Source organism: Mirounga angustirostris, unplaced genomic scaffold (assembly GCF_029215605.1).
Source record: "Mirounga angustirostris isolate CCGP_5_RB_7025 unplaced genomic scaffold, mMirAng1.0.hap1 SCAF_5, whole genome shotgun sequence".
Taxonomy (NCBI): domain Eukaryota; kingdom Metazoa; phylum Chordata; class Mammalia; order Carnivora; family Phocidae; genus Mirounga; species Mirounga angustirostris.
This window is the reverse complement of record NW_026991713.1, coordinates 5,519,726-5,534,594: the sequence shown is the minus strand read 5'-3', so window position 1 is coordinate 5,534,594 and position 14,869 is coordinate 5,519,726. Positions and strand designations below refer to the sequence as shown.

Below are 14,869 nucleotides of genomic sequence, written 5' to 3'. Positions count from 1 at the left end.
ATGCAAAGATGACTCTGTGGTCCAAACAAAAAAGTCCATTCATGTGTACGGTGGAGGTGTGACTTCTCTGTGATGGACCAGGTCCACCTGCAGGCGTAACAAAGTCACATTTGCTAAATGCAAGGGGAGCATCAATACCTTCCCTACAGGAGCCCTCCAGGAGGCAGGGTGGCACTGGCTGAGGGCAAGGACTCGGGAGCCAAGCTGCCAAGGCAGGAATTGCAGCTTCTCCACCTGCCAGCTGTGTGCCCTTGGTCAAAATGCTCACCCTCTGTTCTAGATTCCTCCATATCAACATGGCATAAGGATGGTACCTGCCTTGAGGGGTTCTCCTGGAAATTAATCATTTAACACAGTAAAACACTTAGAGCAGCTCCTAGTAAGTGCTCAGTCAGGGCTATTATTTATAGAGCTGACAAAATCCAAAAAATTACAGTGTCCACAGGATTAAGGCCAGGGGTATCCTTTCAGTGGGAGGCCGAAGCAGATGCTGGTAGCCTCCTTCTGCAAATCCACTCACCCCCTACTCCCTTCTTCTTCTAACAAAACCCTCCATTTTCCATTTTGTTTAGATATCTACCCTCTGGCGGCCCTGGAGGGAGTGAAGCCACCACACCAGGAAATAATCAGGGTTGGTTCAGGCTGCTCATGGTGACCAATACCATTGCCAATGATTGATTTGGGTATGGGACATTTTTCTTGGCTGTGAGTCAGGAGAAAAGTCTCCCCATGTTTATAGAGTCATATTGGAAGAAATAGCATCTGGAAAAAAACTTGACATCACAATACCTGCATGTCAAGCCTGAATGGTGGCAATATCCTGGTGACCAGAGGAGACATGAGTTAGCTGATCCTGCATCTGCACTCCCTCCTGACTTCTCAGGTGAGATGAGAAGTGCTATCCCGTCTCAGCGAGTTCAGTTGGGGGGTTTCTATTTCTCTCGGGGCAGAGCAACCAAACACCTTCATGGCATAAGTGGGGCCACCCGGTAGCAGGTAAAGCCTACCACCGGAGGGGTTTCAGTAATGCCAGACAATGGGCTTCACTCACTAACAGATGGAGGAAGGGACTAACATTTACTGAGCGTCTATGGTAAGCCAAGGGCTTTGTGTCTATTATTCTCATTCATTCTTGTAACTACCCTGATGGGTTGTTGTCTCCACTTTAGAGATGAGAAAAGTCAGAATAGTGAGACATCTAAGGCCCCCAGTAGGAGCTGCAGGGGCTGGATTTCAGCCAGGTGTGCCTGATTCCCACTAAATGCCTCTGCTTCCCTAGGAGACTGTGAGAGCAGAGAAGGTGAAGACCAGAGAGCTCAAGGACCTGTCAAGCAGATGCCAAGTCATGGCACAGAAGAGAAGCAAAGGAAAGCACATATCTGTGACCAAGTGAAAAGCAAGGGCCAAGGGGATGAGCCTAAGTAAGGCAAGCATGGGACTCAAAGTGCCTACTCAGTGGGACCCAGTGCAGAGCCAACTAGGGACCAGGACAAGCTGGAGCCAAAGGAAGATGCCTCGAGGACTACCTGGGCTCACAGAGCCCCACAGGATCAGACAGCAACCTCTTCATGTGAAGCCATGGATCATAATCACCACAGGTTGGGAGAGATGGGACCTGGAGACCATCCAGGCTGGCCCCCGCCCCATGACTGACAGAGAAAACCAGGCTCAGAGAGCCCAAGGGTTCAACTGGATAATGAGTGGGGATGTGAACCTATGTTGGAGGGTCTACGTGCATGTGAGGAAGGGAAAGGCCAAGGAATCAGCCATCAGATCAAGCTCCCTGCAGAGGAAAACAATTAGGAAGCATGAGCACTGGGGTTTGGTAGGTTTGGGGTGCCAAATGTTAGTTATTTGTTGGTTTAGGAAGGCTAGACCACACATACATTTAGCAAAGTCTGGCTCCCAAAATTCAGAGACATTTGCATGCATTCTTGGCTCTAGCAAACCATGTGGACTTATATTTAAAACAAAATAATGAGCATTCTTCCATTCCCAAACTGTATAGATCACCCAGCAATGACAACATATGTCTAAAGAGAGCCTTCCTTTAATAGCTCCCAGGTATCCGTCCCAGTCTCCAACACTCGTGTGTGGACTATTTGCAGGACAAGAGCCTTAACTGGAAATACGCTACTACACACAGCAAACAGGTGAGTATATTTGATTTGTTCTATTTATTTTGGGAGTGGGTGGGAAGGGATGAGATTCACTGGTGTTCCTACCGATCCTTCAAAGGAAGCTGCAGTAATAATCATTCTAGTGATTGCTGGCAATGTCCAGCTGTTCCAGGTGCTTTGTACTGCATATTATTAAGCCACATGACAGCACTTCTGTTAACTAGGATGAAACAAGAAGTTACTCAAATCAGAGGGCTAAAAGTATCAACAGAAGCGGGGAAAGGAAGGGACAGAAGCAGGGAAGGAATGTGTTTTGTTTGCAGAACCAACCGTTCCATCCAAGGAGACGCCCAACTAGGTGTTTCACCCGAGAGCCCCCTGCTAGGTATGTCTTGCCTGACAGCCCTTTATGTGAGCCAGTTTGAGCTGGACTGGAGCCGAGGACCTACGCAGATGCCCCCCTGAGTGGTCCTGAAGTTACCTTTAGCTCATTTTAACACTAAGATCCCCTCCTGTGGGCAGAGTTTTCCGCCATTTTTTTTTTTGAACATCTGATGTATGTGCTAGCATGTTAACACACTAGGCATGTGCAATTGAGCCAAAAGTGCCTAAGCGAGCTCCCTGCCCCTGACCTCAATACACAGAATAAAAGCTTCCTGTAGGAACCCCTCAGGGAGACAGTGAGTAGCCAGCTATCTCCGTGTCTCCTTACTTTTAACAGGTAACACCAAGTTCTTTACTTTCAACAAAGGTTGTGTTCAATGTGATGCACCCCAAGCAGCAAACCCCTTGAGTTTGGTTATACTTCCAGGTGGGTGTTATCCCCACTAATGGATGAAGAAACCCAGTGACAAGGACTTGTCAAGGCCACCAGGCTGGTAAAGGGCAAAGCTCTGAGATGGAAACCCAGATCTGACCTGGTCCCATTAAAAAGAAAGCTCCAGGCTCTCAGTACAGTCACTTGTCTGCAGCATGGCAAACCAAGACTTAATTGAAGTTTCAGCTTCTCCAGGACTGGAATTTTAATCCAACCAATCTGGAATTTGCTGGTCAGCACCGATGAGGTCATCTCGTCACGTGAGCCCTCTCTATTCCCCCCTCCAAAGGAAGATGAGGTAATCCACCTAATAAGACCCTTTGTCCTTCCCCCCTCCCCCCATCGAGGGAAGGTGACCTGGCTTGAAACTCCTTTCTTTCCTTCTGCTAACAACTTCTTGCCCTGCCTCCCTCCCTATAAAACCCTTCCTCTTTGTACAGCTCCTTGCACCTCCCCTCTACTTCGCTTCATGGGATGCTGCTCAATTCATGAATTGCTTAATAAAGCCAGTTAGGTCTTCAAATTTACTCAGCTGAGTTTTTTTTTTAACAGTCCCAAGGTCAGTCTTGTCTACTCCACCTGCCTGCCCAGAGTCGGGGTTCTAGGTAGAACTGGGGCTACAGGTGACGCTCGCCAGAATGCATGGCAGAGAACCCCACTAAATCTGGGATTTAGTGCTTCCTCAATCACCCTCCTCAGCCTTTTCCCCAGAAGTTGCTTGAAAGCTGCACTGTGTAAGCCCACTGATTAACTCACTCCTAACCAGTGGGAGGGCTTCCCCCATGGATAGGATGAGAGGGAGGGGGCTGGGATAAAAGAGGAGTTAGATGAAGGGATGGTTAGTGGTGGAGTTCCCTTGTAGCTTTCCTCATGGTAGCCTTCTTGTTGGTAATTTACAATCCCAGCCTAACTGGGGACAATTACAAACCCAACCACACTCACTGAAATGCTGCATTATTGATCCACGATGGTGTTTATGTGGATACAATGATTGTCATAAACGGCTGAATTTCCCAGGAGTATTTCATGATTAACACAGTTTAGAAAGAGACAAATTAAAGATGTACCCTAAATAATATCAATCACATTACATATTTCTTATAGCATAACACATGAACCACAATAGAAGAAGCAAATTACACCAGGGTTCTTACTAACATATAGTGAAACCAGATTTTTAGGAATATATAATGCTAAAAAAGTATCACATTAAGACGAATTTTCTGCTGTTAATGGCATCAGCCAGGGAAATTTAGACAAACATTTTGTGGATTTCTGGCTATTTTTTATTTTGAAATGTATGAAAATCTCAGAAGAGTTCAAAAAGGAAAGAAAATTTGACACATTTCAAACCAACATATTGAATCGAGTAAATTGAATCATGATTCTCAGACTGCTCAAATGCATTAACTGACAGGCTCAAATGCATTTTTAAAAGGGGTCTGATTCCAACCCCCGAAAGCCACGAGTATCTCCCCCCCTCCCTAGCTGTGAGTGATGATGTCTAACCATAATCAGCAAAGAGGGACAAGGCTATGTGCTCCTCTTCTAAACACATGCAGTAGCTTCTGTGGCTAAATTACTCAATACTTAAATATACATCACTCTGAGTTTTCCCGGTTATTTTTACCAAGCTGCTCTCGATTGGCACTTACTGCTGAAAAGCAGAAGTTTTCTCCTTCTTAAGAGATCCTCTGCTTCAGTCTTAGACAAAACCAGAAAGGGCAGCCCTACTACTAGGGATCTAAAGTTAATACAAAAGCCATTAATATTCCAGGACTTCTGTTGGTGTCATTCATCCAGAGAGACACCAGGCGAGCCAGTGCAAGTCGTCTGAATACAAGCTTTCACACGGGCTTGTTACAGGATCTATTCGTCAGCCAGCTTTGACGGGAGAGCACAGACGACAAGATGTGGCTCATTCTGCTTCATCTACCTCTGCTAATAATCACTTCTGACGCAGGGGGTGGGGGGAGAATTTTAAAAGATCTCTATTACCTTTTCTCCTATTTGGGTCTCAAGTTCTCTTACTGTCCGACAGCAACTCATTTCCTTCTCCCCTCCTCTTAAAAAGAAAAATAAAAGCTTTTCGTTAAAATGTTTTAACCCAATAAACGAGGACATGCAGAGATCAAAATGATAACGATTTCTAAATTATGTTTTCTAACGCAAGGTATCTCTTAGGCACTGCCGTCTGCCGGCAGCGTGGACTTGGGCCAAGTCCTTAGCTTCTCCCTGCCTCCGTTTCCTCGTCCATAAAATGAAATACAATAACATTTCTTCCTCCTCCCAGGGCAGCGTGGGAACCGAGTAATTACAGCTGACGCTTAATGAGCACTTCCTGTGGCGAGCCCCATCTGATTTAATCCTCACGACACCTGCGTGGGTCAGGGGCCATTGTTGCCCCGGGTCACAGACAAGGAGGCAGGGAGACAAAGGTCACATGTGGCCAAGTGGAGGTGCTGCTCACCCTCACCCCCAGCCCCTCTGCACTTTGTTCTGACCTCTGAGGGGTCCACAGTCCACTCCGGGGGCACTCTCAGCCACTCCACAAAGGACTTCATGGTGGATGTGTGTACCATCCCCTTGGCTCCATCTACTTTTTTTTTAGATTCTATTTATATATTTATTTGAGAGAGAGAGCACGAACGGGGGTGGGGGGGGGAGCAGAGGGAAAGGGAGAGAAAATCTCTCAAGCAGACCCCGCCCTGAGCACAGAGCCCTAGGTGGGGCTCAATCTCACGACCCTGAGATCATGACCTAAGCCAAAATCAAGAGTTGGATGTTCAGGGCGCCTGGGTGGCTCAGTTGGTCAAGCGACTGCCTTCGGCTCAGGTCATGATCTGGAGTCCCTGGATCGAGTCCCGCATCAGGCTCCCTGCTCAGCGGGGAGTCTGCTTCTCCCTCTGATCCTCCCCCCTCTCATGTGCTCTCTCTCATTCTCTCTCTCAAATAAATAAATAAAATCTTAAAAAAAAAAAAAAAAAAGTTGGATGTTCAACCAACTGAGCCACCCAGGCGCCCCTGGCTCCATCTGCTTTTTAAAATTTTTTTTATTTTGTGTTATCCATATTTCCACACACTGCTTCAGAGCTCCCCTCTAGAACAAGCTGGTAGAGACCCACAGGCTGAGGAGCCAGGAGCAATCCACTGGAAGGAAAAAGCTCTCTGGACAAAGCAAAGGGGGCACACAGCGGCATGAAGCCGAGAGGACCAGGGCTCCGCATGTCCCAGCATTGCTACAGTCAGTTGGCCAGGGAGACCAGAGCCTGCCCAGTAGGGCAGGGGACAGGGGTGAGTTCAGAGATGGAAGTGGACACCAGCCCTGTGGTGCTGTGGCCAGGATAAGGAATCTGGATTTCATACTGTGGTAAGAGGAAGCCATCGGAGCATTTTAAGCAGAAATGAACGTCATTTTACATAGGAGGAAACTGAGGCTTGGAAGGTTAAGTGCCCAAGTTTGAGGTGGAAACTCACCAGGAATCCAGCCTTATCATTCTATATTAAATGTAATATTTCTTATGTTTTAATTATGTATTGAATAGACACAAGACACTATTTTTAACATATGTTTAAGATTTAAAGAACAGAAATCAGACAAATGCCTGTGTACCTGCCATCAGATGAAGAGACAGAGCAGCATGGGTCCAGAGCCCCGTGCACTGGCTCCCAATCTCAGCCTCCCTCCCCTCCCCAGCCCCAGGGCAGCGCCTCTGCCCAAGGCCACTCGGGTCCCCTTCCCTTCACAGCTGTCCCCCCTGACTCCATCTCAGTGTCTCCTTCGGGAGACACAGCTTATTATCTGATAGTAACCGAGCGACACCAGCTTTCTTGAGATGAGTATTCATTGGAATGGTATGTCTTTAAATCCTTCCACTTTTAACCTTTCTATAAACTTATGTTTAGGTTTTTCTCTTGGCGGATTTTACTATCTCCTATCTAATCAGACAATCTCTGCCTTTTAAGTGGAACATTTATTACAATTACCAATTTACTTGGGATTTCTATTTGTTCTGCCTATTCTGCGGCTTCTTGCCTTCTTTTTGGTCAATCCCATTTTTATGATCCCATTTGTTTGCCTCTGTAAGTTTGGGAATCAGTCACTCCATTTTTAATCTTGTGATAGTTGCTCTGGAAATTATAACCTGCGTATTTCTCAAAGTCTAAAGTTAATCAAAATTTTTAATCTTACATTCTGGACAAGGTAACAATCTAGAACATTCCATCCCAGTCCCTCCTCTCAGCATATATATTGCTCCTGTCGTGTATTTTAATCTTATCCTATTTTTAAATTCCCAAAGTCGTCATTATTCTTAGTCCTTAGTGCTTCCTGAGGTCAGCGGATGTGTTTGGATCTAACCCCACACTTCCTGCCCTCTTGTTGCCCGCATCACTTCCAACTGTCCATCCGGGAGCGTTTTCCTTCCACCTAAAGTACATATGCACAGGTACAAACAAGAGGCATGCTTTGCAGGATGAAGAAAGAGAGGCTCTGGCTCAAAGGTGACCTTAAACATGGCAGGCAAAGGTGCCACATGTTTCTCCCTGTGCCCACAGCCTGACCTCAGTGCTCGAGCCTCTACTATGGAAAAGAAGAGGAAAAGGGTCCCGCGTTCCCACAGGAAGAGCTCTCAGTCTTCCCAATTCTAGGCTGGCAAATACTTCATTCCCAGCATGTGGGAAAGCCCGTCCCGCTGTCTCACACATGGGACATCGGCCTCAGTCAACCCAGTGTGTCCCCTCACTGCCTTTACTGCTCTCTGTGATGCCGATGCCGATGCTCTGCGGTCTCACGGTGACATGTCTACATAGGTGTTTCTTTTCATTCGTCCCGCTTAAGATCCCTTCGAATATTGGCTCTTCCCTATCCTTTCCCCTATCTGGAAACCCAATAAGGAACCTCCTAGGCCTTCTCTCTCCCCTCCATGTCTCTTATACCTGTCCTCCATATTTTCTCTCTCTTTGTCTTTCTGTGTGGCTTTCTGGATAATGGCTTCGGGTCTATCTTCCACTCCACTGATGCTCCTTTCAGCTGCGTTTCATCTACTTTTCCCACCCAACCACTGAATTATATCCACAATTATCGTATCTTTCACTACCAGAAGTTCTGTTCTGTACTTCTTCCAATCTTATTTTTTCTTTTTGCTACACAAGCAGCATTATTTCAGTCAGACTTGCATAAATACTGACCTATAATTACAATTTTGTCCTCTATTCACCCAACAGCACAGGGAAATAGGTAGGTTTCCTTGTGCCTTTCTGGGATGCAGGTTTATATTTGTAACCTATCCTCACATGAGGGTTTAGGTGTCCCAGCTTTTTATGTACTGGTCTTCTATTAGGTTCCTCCACCTTGGGTAGGCCCTCTAGGCTTTTTCCCCTGTCCCCTTCAGTCCAAAGAGCCAACCAAACTGAAACACAAATTCACCAGGATTAAGCCAATACTCTCAAGGCAAAAGCTGGCTTGATAGAATGCTCACTTTTCCTGATTCCGTCTCCATTTCGGTTAGCCTCTAGGGGAGTACTTACTTTCTTGCCAGCTCACTAGTGAAGAAAAATGTATGTATACATTTTACGTTTTATCAGTCATTTTAGTTGTTTCCAGTGGAAGTGCTGTTCGTGGATATAGCCTATCATATTACCTGAAGGAGCAGTGTCTGCTCACTACAATGCATTGTCTCCAGCAGTAAAGAAGATTCAGCCCCATGAGTTAAGTCAGTTATAAGCTGAATCTTTCAGATTTAGTTAAAATATTTAGCCTCTTAAGGGTGCCTGGGTGGCTCAGTCGTTAAGTGTCTGCCTTCGGCTCGGGTCGTGATCCCAGGGTCCTGGGATCGAGCCCCGCGTTGGGCTCCCTGCTCAGCAGGAGGCCAGCTTCTCCCTCTCCCACTCCCCCTGTGTGTGTTCCCTCTCTGGCTCTGTCTCTTTCTGTCAAATAAATAAATCAAATATTAAAAAAAAAATTTAGCCTTTTATATTTAAGGAAGTAACTTGTGATCCTCTTCATCTCAAATTAACTATTAGACTGATGTTTCACAACTAAAGGAACAAAAACAAAAGACAAAAAAAGAACGCTCCTGCTTTCAGTTTTTCTAGTTGTTTAGCTTTTTCAACAAAGAATATTCAAGTTAGGTTATTGTCCACCCAACAACCTTATCACAAATGGGATTGTTTTAGGTTAAGAGCACGAATATACAGTTTATAAAACAACAAGTCATTCTTTCAAATAAACCTGGAGATTATCTCAGCCCACCACTTAGGGATCATTAACTAAAGAGAGCACAGAGAAGTCCCTGACCATCAGACCATCAAGGGGATAATACTTTGTCATTCTTGTTGAAACTGCAGCACTGATTCTTTTTTTTTCTTTTTAAAATATTTTATTTATTTATTTGACAGAGAGACACACAGTGAGAGGGGGAACACAAGCAGGGGGAGTGGGAGAGGGAGAAGCAGGCTTCCTGACCGAGCAAGGAGCCTGATATGGGGCTCGATCCCAGGACCCTGGGACCATGACCTGAGCCAAAGGCAGACGCTTAACGACTGAGACACCCAGGCACCCCTCTTTTTTTTTTTTTTAAATTGTGGTTAAAAAACAAAACCAAAAAAAAAAACCCACAAAAAACAAAAACCCACCCCAGATAACATAAAATTTACCATTTTAATCATTTTTAAATGTGCAGTTCAGTAGTGTTAAGTATATTCACACTGTTGTGCAACACATCTAAACTTTCTCATCTTGTAAAACTGAAACTTGCACTCGCTGAACAAGTCCCTGCTCCCCCTCCCCTCTGCTACATGAATTCTTACACCCACGTTGAGTCCATGACAGACTCAGTCATGAAAGCTATTATACCAAAATCTGCTAAATTTTCAGGATCAAATTTAACTCTTGTAACTATTTGCACAATTCCTGAGAAAATGAGGTTTATTCATTTAGAGCCAGATAATCTGTGTGAATAATTTTTTACTAAAATGGTCTTTCCTAAATCAGACGCTAGAATCAAAGAACTTTCCAGCTGAGAGAGACATAAGAGTTCATACTCCTAACACTCTCCTTTTTCAGCTCATAAACCAAATGAGCCCCATGCATACCCTACAGTTATGAGATACAAAGGAGTTCATACAGAAATCTCTTTAAAAAATATTTCATTTCTGGGGTGCCTGGGTGGTGGTCAGTTGAGCATCCGACTGCTGGTTTTAGCTCAAGTCATGATCTCAGGGTCCTCAGATGGAGTCCCACATCAGGCTCCCTGCTCAGTGTGGAGTCTGTTTGAGACTCTCTCTCCCTCTACCCTTCCCGTTCATGTGTGTGTGCTCTTTCTCTCTCTCACTCTCTCTAAAATAAATAAATACGTCTTTTAAAAAAATATTTCATTTCTAGCTACTAAAACATGATCACTTTCCAATGAAAGACATTAAAAATAAAATACAAATGAACAAATTTAAATTTTGAATCTTAATATTCTTACTTCAAAATTAAAATTTATTATTTCCAAATCTGAAATACACTGCATATAAAATATGTTAATCTGGTTTTAATTTGTTATGTTTCCATTTTCAATACAGTATTATTTCTTTTATTCTGAAATATATCCTGCATAGAGGTTAGAGTCTTCTCTAAATAACCTTTTGACTGAGGATTAACTACATTAAATTCTATATGGACAAGCTCTACCAACTCCTCTTCCATATATATCTGTTGACATGATTAGCTCTCCTGACCTTATGTCCTCTTCTCTTATCATTCCAAATTTCACATTTTCATTTGAGCAAAAAAAAAACCCACTTACCTCTTTACAACATTTATATTTAGGTCCATTCCACCGAACTGGGACAGGAATTCAAGATACGGGATGGCACCAGAGCTGGTGAGGGGGATCTACATCCAAACAAGAAGAACGACAGCCAGTTAGAGGATTCAGATCCAAGTAGTAGACAGCCCAGGAGCTTCCACGATGGAAGACAGGATACTGCTGGTGGGATGGGTATTCTAGGAGACACAACCACTTCACCCAGGTGTCTAAGTTCACATGCACCCCGAGTAAGCCAGGTACAAGCAGCATAAATGCCAGAATGCCAGTCTGTGCTCAATTAAAAGTCAATAGGTTGTCTATTAAATTATCTAAAATCTAATTCTATCTAAAAAATAAAGTAAAATTAGTAGAGATATATTCTTTTTTTTTTAAAGATTTTTTATTTATTTATTTGAGACAGAGAGAAAGTGAGAAAACGACTTGGGAGGAGGGGCAGTAGGAGAGAGAGAGAGCAGACTCCCCGCTGAGCAGGGAGCCTGACATTGGGCTCGATCCCAGAATCCTGGGATCATGACCTGAGCCAAAGGCAGACAGATGCCCAACTGACTGAGCCACCCAGGTGCCCCAAAATATATTCATATATATTAGAATATATTTTTTCCCCAAGAGGCTGAGGCCACAACGTAACTTTACCGTCTGAATGTCATGTGAACTTTCTGTACATTTATATACTTTTAAGGTAGAAAAAAGCCATTTTAAAATTGAAAATTCTATAAAGGACATTACTGGGTCCAGTGGGTCAATATGGACTATAGATTAAATAAAAGAATTATCTCAATGTTTAATTTACCAATGTTGATAACTGTACTGTAATTATTTGAGAGAATAGTTCTTATTCTTAGGGAATACACACTGAAGTATTTAGAAGTAAGTAACCATAATATAAACAATTTCCTCTCAAATAGTTCAGAAAAACATTATGTACACACTGTCCATATCTTATCAACTGTTTGCAATATCCACACATACCACACATGGATAACAAAAGATCACAGGAGAAGTAAAACGAGGTTAAATGTTCACAACTGGCAAATCTGGGTTAAGTGTATATGGGTTACGTGTATGTGGGTGTTGTTTGTACCATATGGGTACTATTTGTATTATTCTTATTCTTATAAATTTTCTGGAGGTTTGAAATCACTTCCTTTTTTTTTAGATTTATTTGTGTTAGAGAGAGAAAGAGCACGAGCAGGAAGGGCAGAGGGAGAGGGAGAATCTCAAGCAGACTCCATACTGGGCGTGGAGCCCAACATGGGGCTCTATCTCTCAACCCTGCGATCAGGACCTGAGCCAAAACCAAGAGTAGGACACTCAACCAATTGTGCCACCCAGGCGCCCCTGAAATTACTTCTAAATAAAAAGTCAAAATTTTTAAAAAGTGAAAATAATTATTTCCCCCAAAAGGGATTATGAAACTAAAGTTAAAATATATAATCAATACAGATATATCTTATTAAGCTTCGTGCAAATACGCAAAGTACCATTTTTCATACAGCTGAATGGCTCCCATGTCCATATAATCGAGTGTGATGTTCGCTTAGCCCTTACAATTCCAGCCTCAAAGCTGAGCACGGTTATCTCAGTCTTCCCCAAAGGACAAATTTCTTTTTACTATTTAAAACATATACAACTAAGAAATGGGACCAGAGGGACAGCAGCTCACAGGGTGGACTCTCATGAAGCCTTGTCCTGGAAAGGACATCTATGATTTCTATTTCGGATAGGGTGTTTTTCAGTAGATGTAGTTTTGGGTAGACACCTCCCAGTTTCCCTAGCTTTACAGCCGAAGGGCAAGAACAGAGTATGTGTATTGCTCCAAGACTGGACGCCCTCATGGTTTTGGTAGTAAGACTTCATGAGGGGGGAAGAAACACACATTTACTGAGCTCATACTCGGGAGACGGGCACAGGTACTACTGTTGGTGTTTTACATGCGTTAACTCATCTAGCCCCAAAACCAGGTCCTGAGGGTGTGGTCATTGCCACTTCCCGTGGAGCAGAGATGTGACCTCCCTGCAAGCCACTACCATCAGGTGCCTCCAGAGCCCACGTTCCTCTCCCTACACTAACCACTCTGCCTACAAAGAAAAAAAAAAAAAAGGGAAAGTCCATCTACCTATTGAAGGTATTACCACATTTCATATTGTTACTTATGGTCTAATGAAAATTCTAATGCAGCAGATACAGTTTTGCAAAGTCCAGTCTCCAAAGCTAAGCCCCTAAACAACTCAAGAATCTAATCTAAAAGGAGAGGCTCTGCTAAGAACTCACATTGTCCATATTTGTGATTCTGGCAAAAATGTTTAAGAATCATAACCATCCAAAGATGAATCGCTAAAAGTAAATCCTTAGATTGGGGTGGAGGAGGGTAGTGTTTAAATCCACATCCATCGTGTTGACAAGTGTCTTCAAAGACATCTCTTTCCCCAACCCAGCACAACCACTGGGACCAGAACAGAATTATGCTTTACTTCTCTGGAATCTCTTTGCCAATTCAGCTTCTTTTATAAAATTTTTATTAACAGAGACGGAGGCCCCATTTTTAAAAAATTCATGTTACCATGAATTTCAAGGGAACTAAGGTACAGGGCGTTTTACAAGTGATGTTTCCTCATCCATGCCCTGATCAATCATCAAAACACTCTGACATCCAAACATTCTTGACATGGTTCTTAAAATAAAATTAAAGCTAAAGTGAATTCACTAGAACTGGAAAATTCTTTTCTAATTTTAAGTGTGAAATTCCCATGAAGTGTTTTATCAGTTTTATAGGTTTCCAGTTAGGCTTACATTCACTATTGGAAAGGGATTTGTTGGCAAAAGGTCTAGAAAAGTCACACACACTGTGAACTCCAGCTACTGGAAAGAGAAACCCTGCCTCATGCCTGTGAACTTGGCCTCCTGAAAATGCACCACATTCCAGCCTCCTTGGTTTACACATGGGTCACAGGAGCTTGAGGTTCTAGAAAACCCATGCTTATTATTTCAGATAGACTACCAGGACCTGTTTTTTAAAGTCTTTGAAGCTCTACAGTTTTCAGTGACTTCTTTTAAAAACAGATGTAGCTTTTAAAAACGGATACACATTTCACATTTTCTGTACTTTTCCTCTTCCTGCATAGTTGATTAGCTTGGGAAGATTGTCAAAATTTTAAATTAACATTAGATCATGAATATAGGGAGACATTAGCAGGAAAAATATCTTAACTCTCCATTTGGTATAAATAAAGTATCAGTTAAATCAAGCTTATGAGGAAACTGATGCAATGTTTGCAAGGACAAATGTTCTTTAAAAGCAAGAGAACATTACCAGTTGCACTCATCATCAGGGACATGCAAATGAAAACCACAGTGAGATATCACCTCACACCTGTCAGAATGGCTAAAATCAACAACACAAGAAACAACAGGTGTTGGCGAGGATGCGGAGAAAGGGGAACCCTCGTGCACTGTTGGTGGGAGTGCAAACTGCTGCAGCCACTGTGGAAAATAGTGGGGAGGGTCCTCAAAAAGTTAAAAATAGAACTACCCTCTGATCCAGCAACTGCATGACTAGGTATTTATCCAAAGGATACAAAAATACTTATTTGAAGGGATACATGCACCCCGATGTTGATAGCAGCAATATCTGCCAAACCATGGAAACCATCTAAGTATCCATCGATTGATGAGTGGATAAAGAAGATGTGGCATATGTATATAATGGAATAGTACTCAGCCATCAAAAAAGAATGAGATTTTGCCATTTGCACCAACATGGATGGAGCTGGAAAGTATTATGCTGAGTGAAATAAGTCAGAGAAAGACAAATACCCAGTCATCCGATAAACATCAGGAAACATCAGATAAACTCAAACAGGGGACATGCTACCCTCTGCAATCTTCAGAGTGGTAAGGTCAGGAAAGCTAAGGAAAGGCTGAGAACTGTTCTAGACTGAAGGACACTTGGAATTTGTGTTCTGACCTGGATCATTACAAGATATGCATGGAACGACTGGCAAAACCAGGTTGGGTCCCAGGGCTGAGATGGTAGTAGTGAGTTCGTGTTAACATCTGTATTTGAATGGTCAGACTGTAGTTATGTAGAACACTATCTTTGTTTGAAGGACACATAC

At 43.3% G+C, this 14,869-nt stretch overlaps 1 protein-coding gene across 1 annotated transcript in view; it reads right to left on the bottom strand.

The window, feature by feature from the left end:
* Positions 1–14,869, bottom strand: part of EFCAB6 (EF-hand calcium binding domain 6) — a 206,828-nt gene that overhangs the window by 180,123 nt on the left and 11,836 nt on the right. Inside the window, exons 3-4 of the mRNA XM_045866745.2 lie at positions 10,731–10,819; positions 4,936–5,002 (exon numbers count right to left, since the gene is read on the bottom strand). Of these exons, the coding sequence (XP_045722701.2) occupies positions 4,936–5,002; positions 10,731–10,819 (156 nt within the window). The remainder of the gene's footprint in view (positions 1–4,935; positions 5,003–10,730; positions 10,820–14,869) is intronic.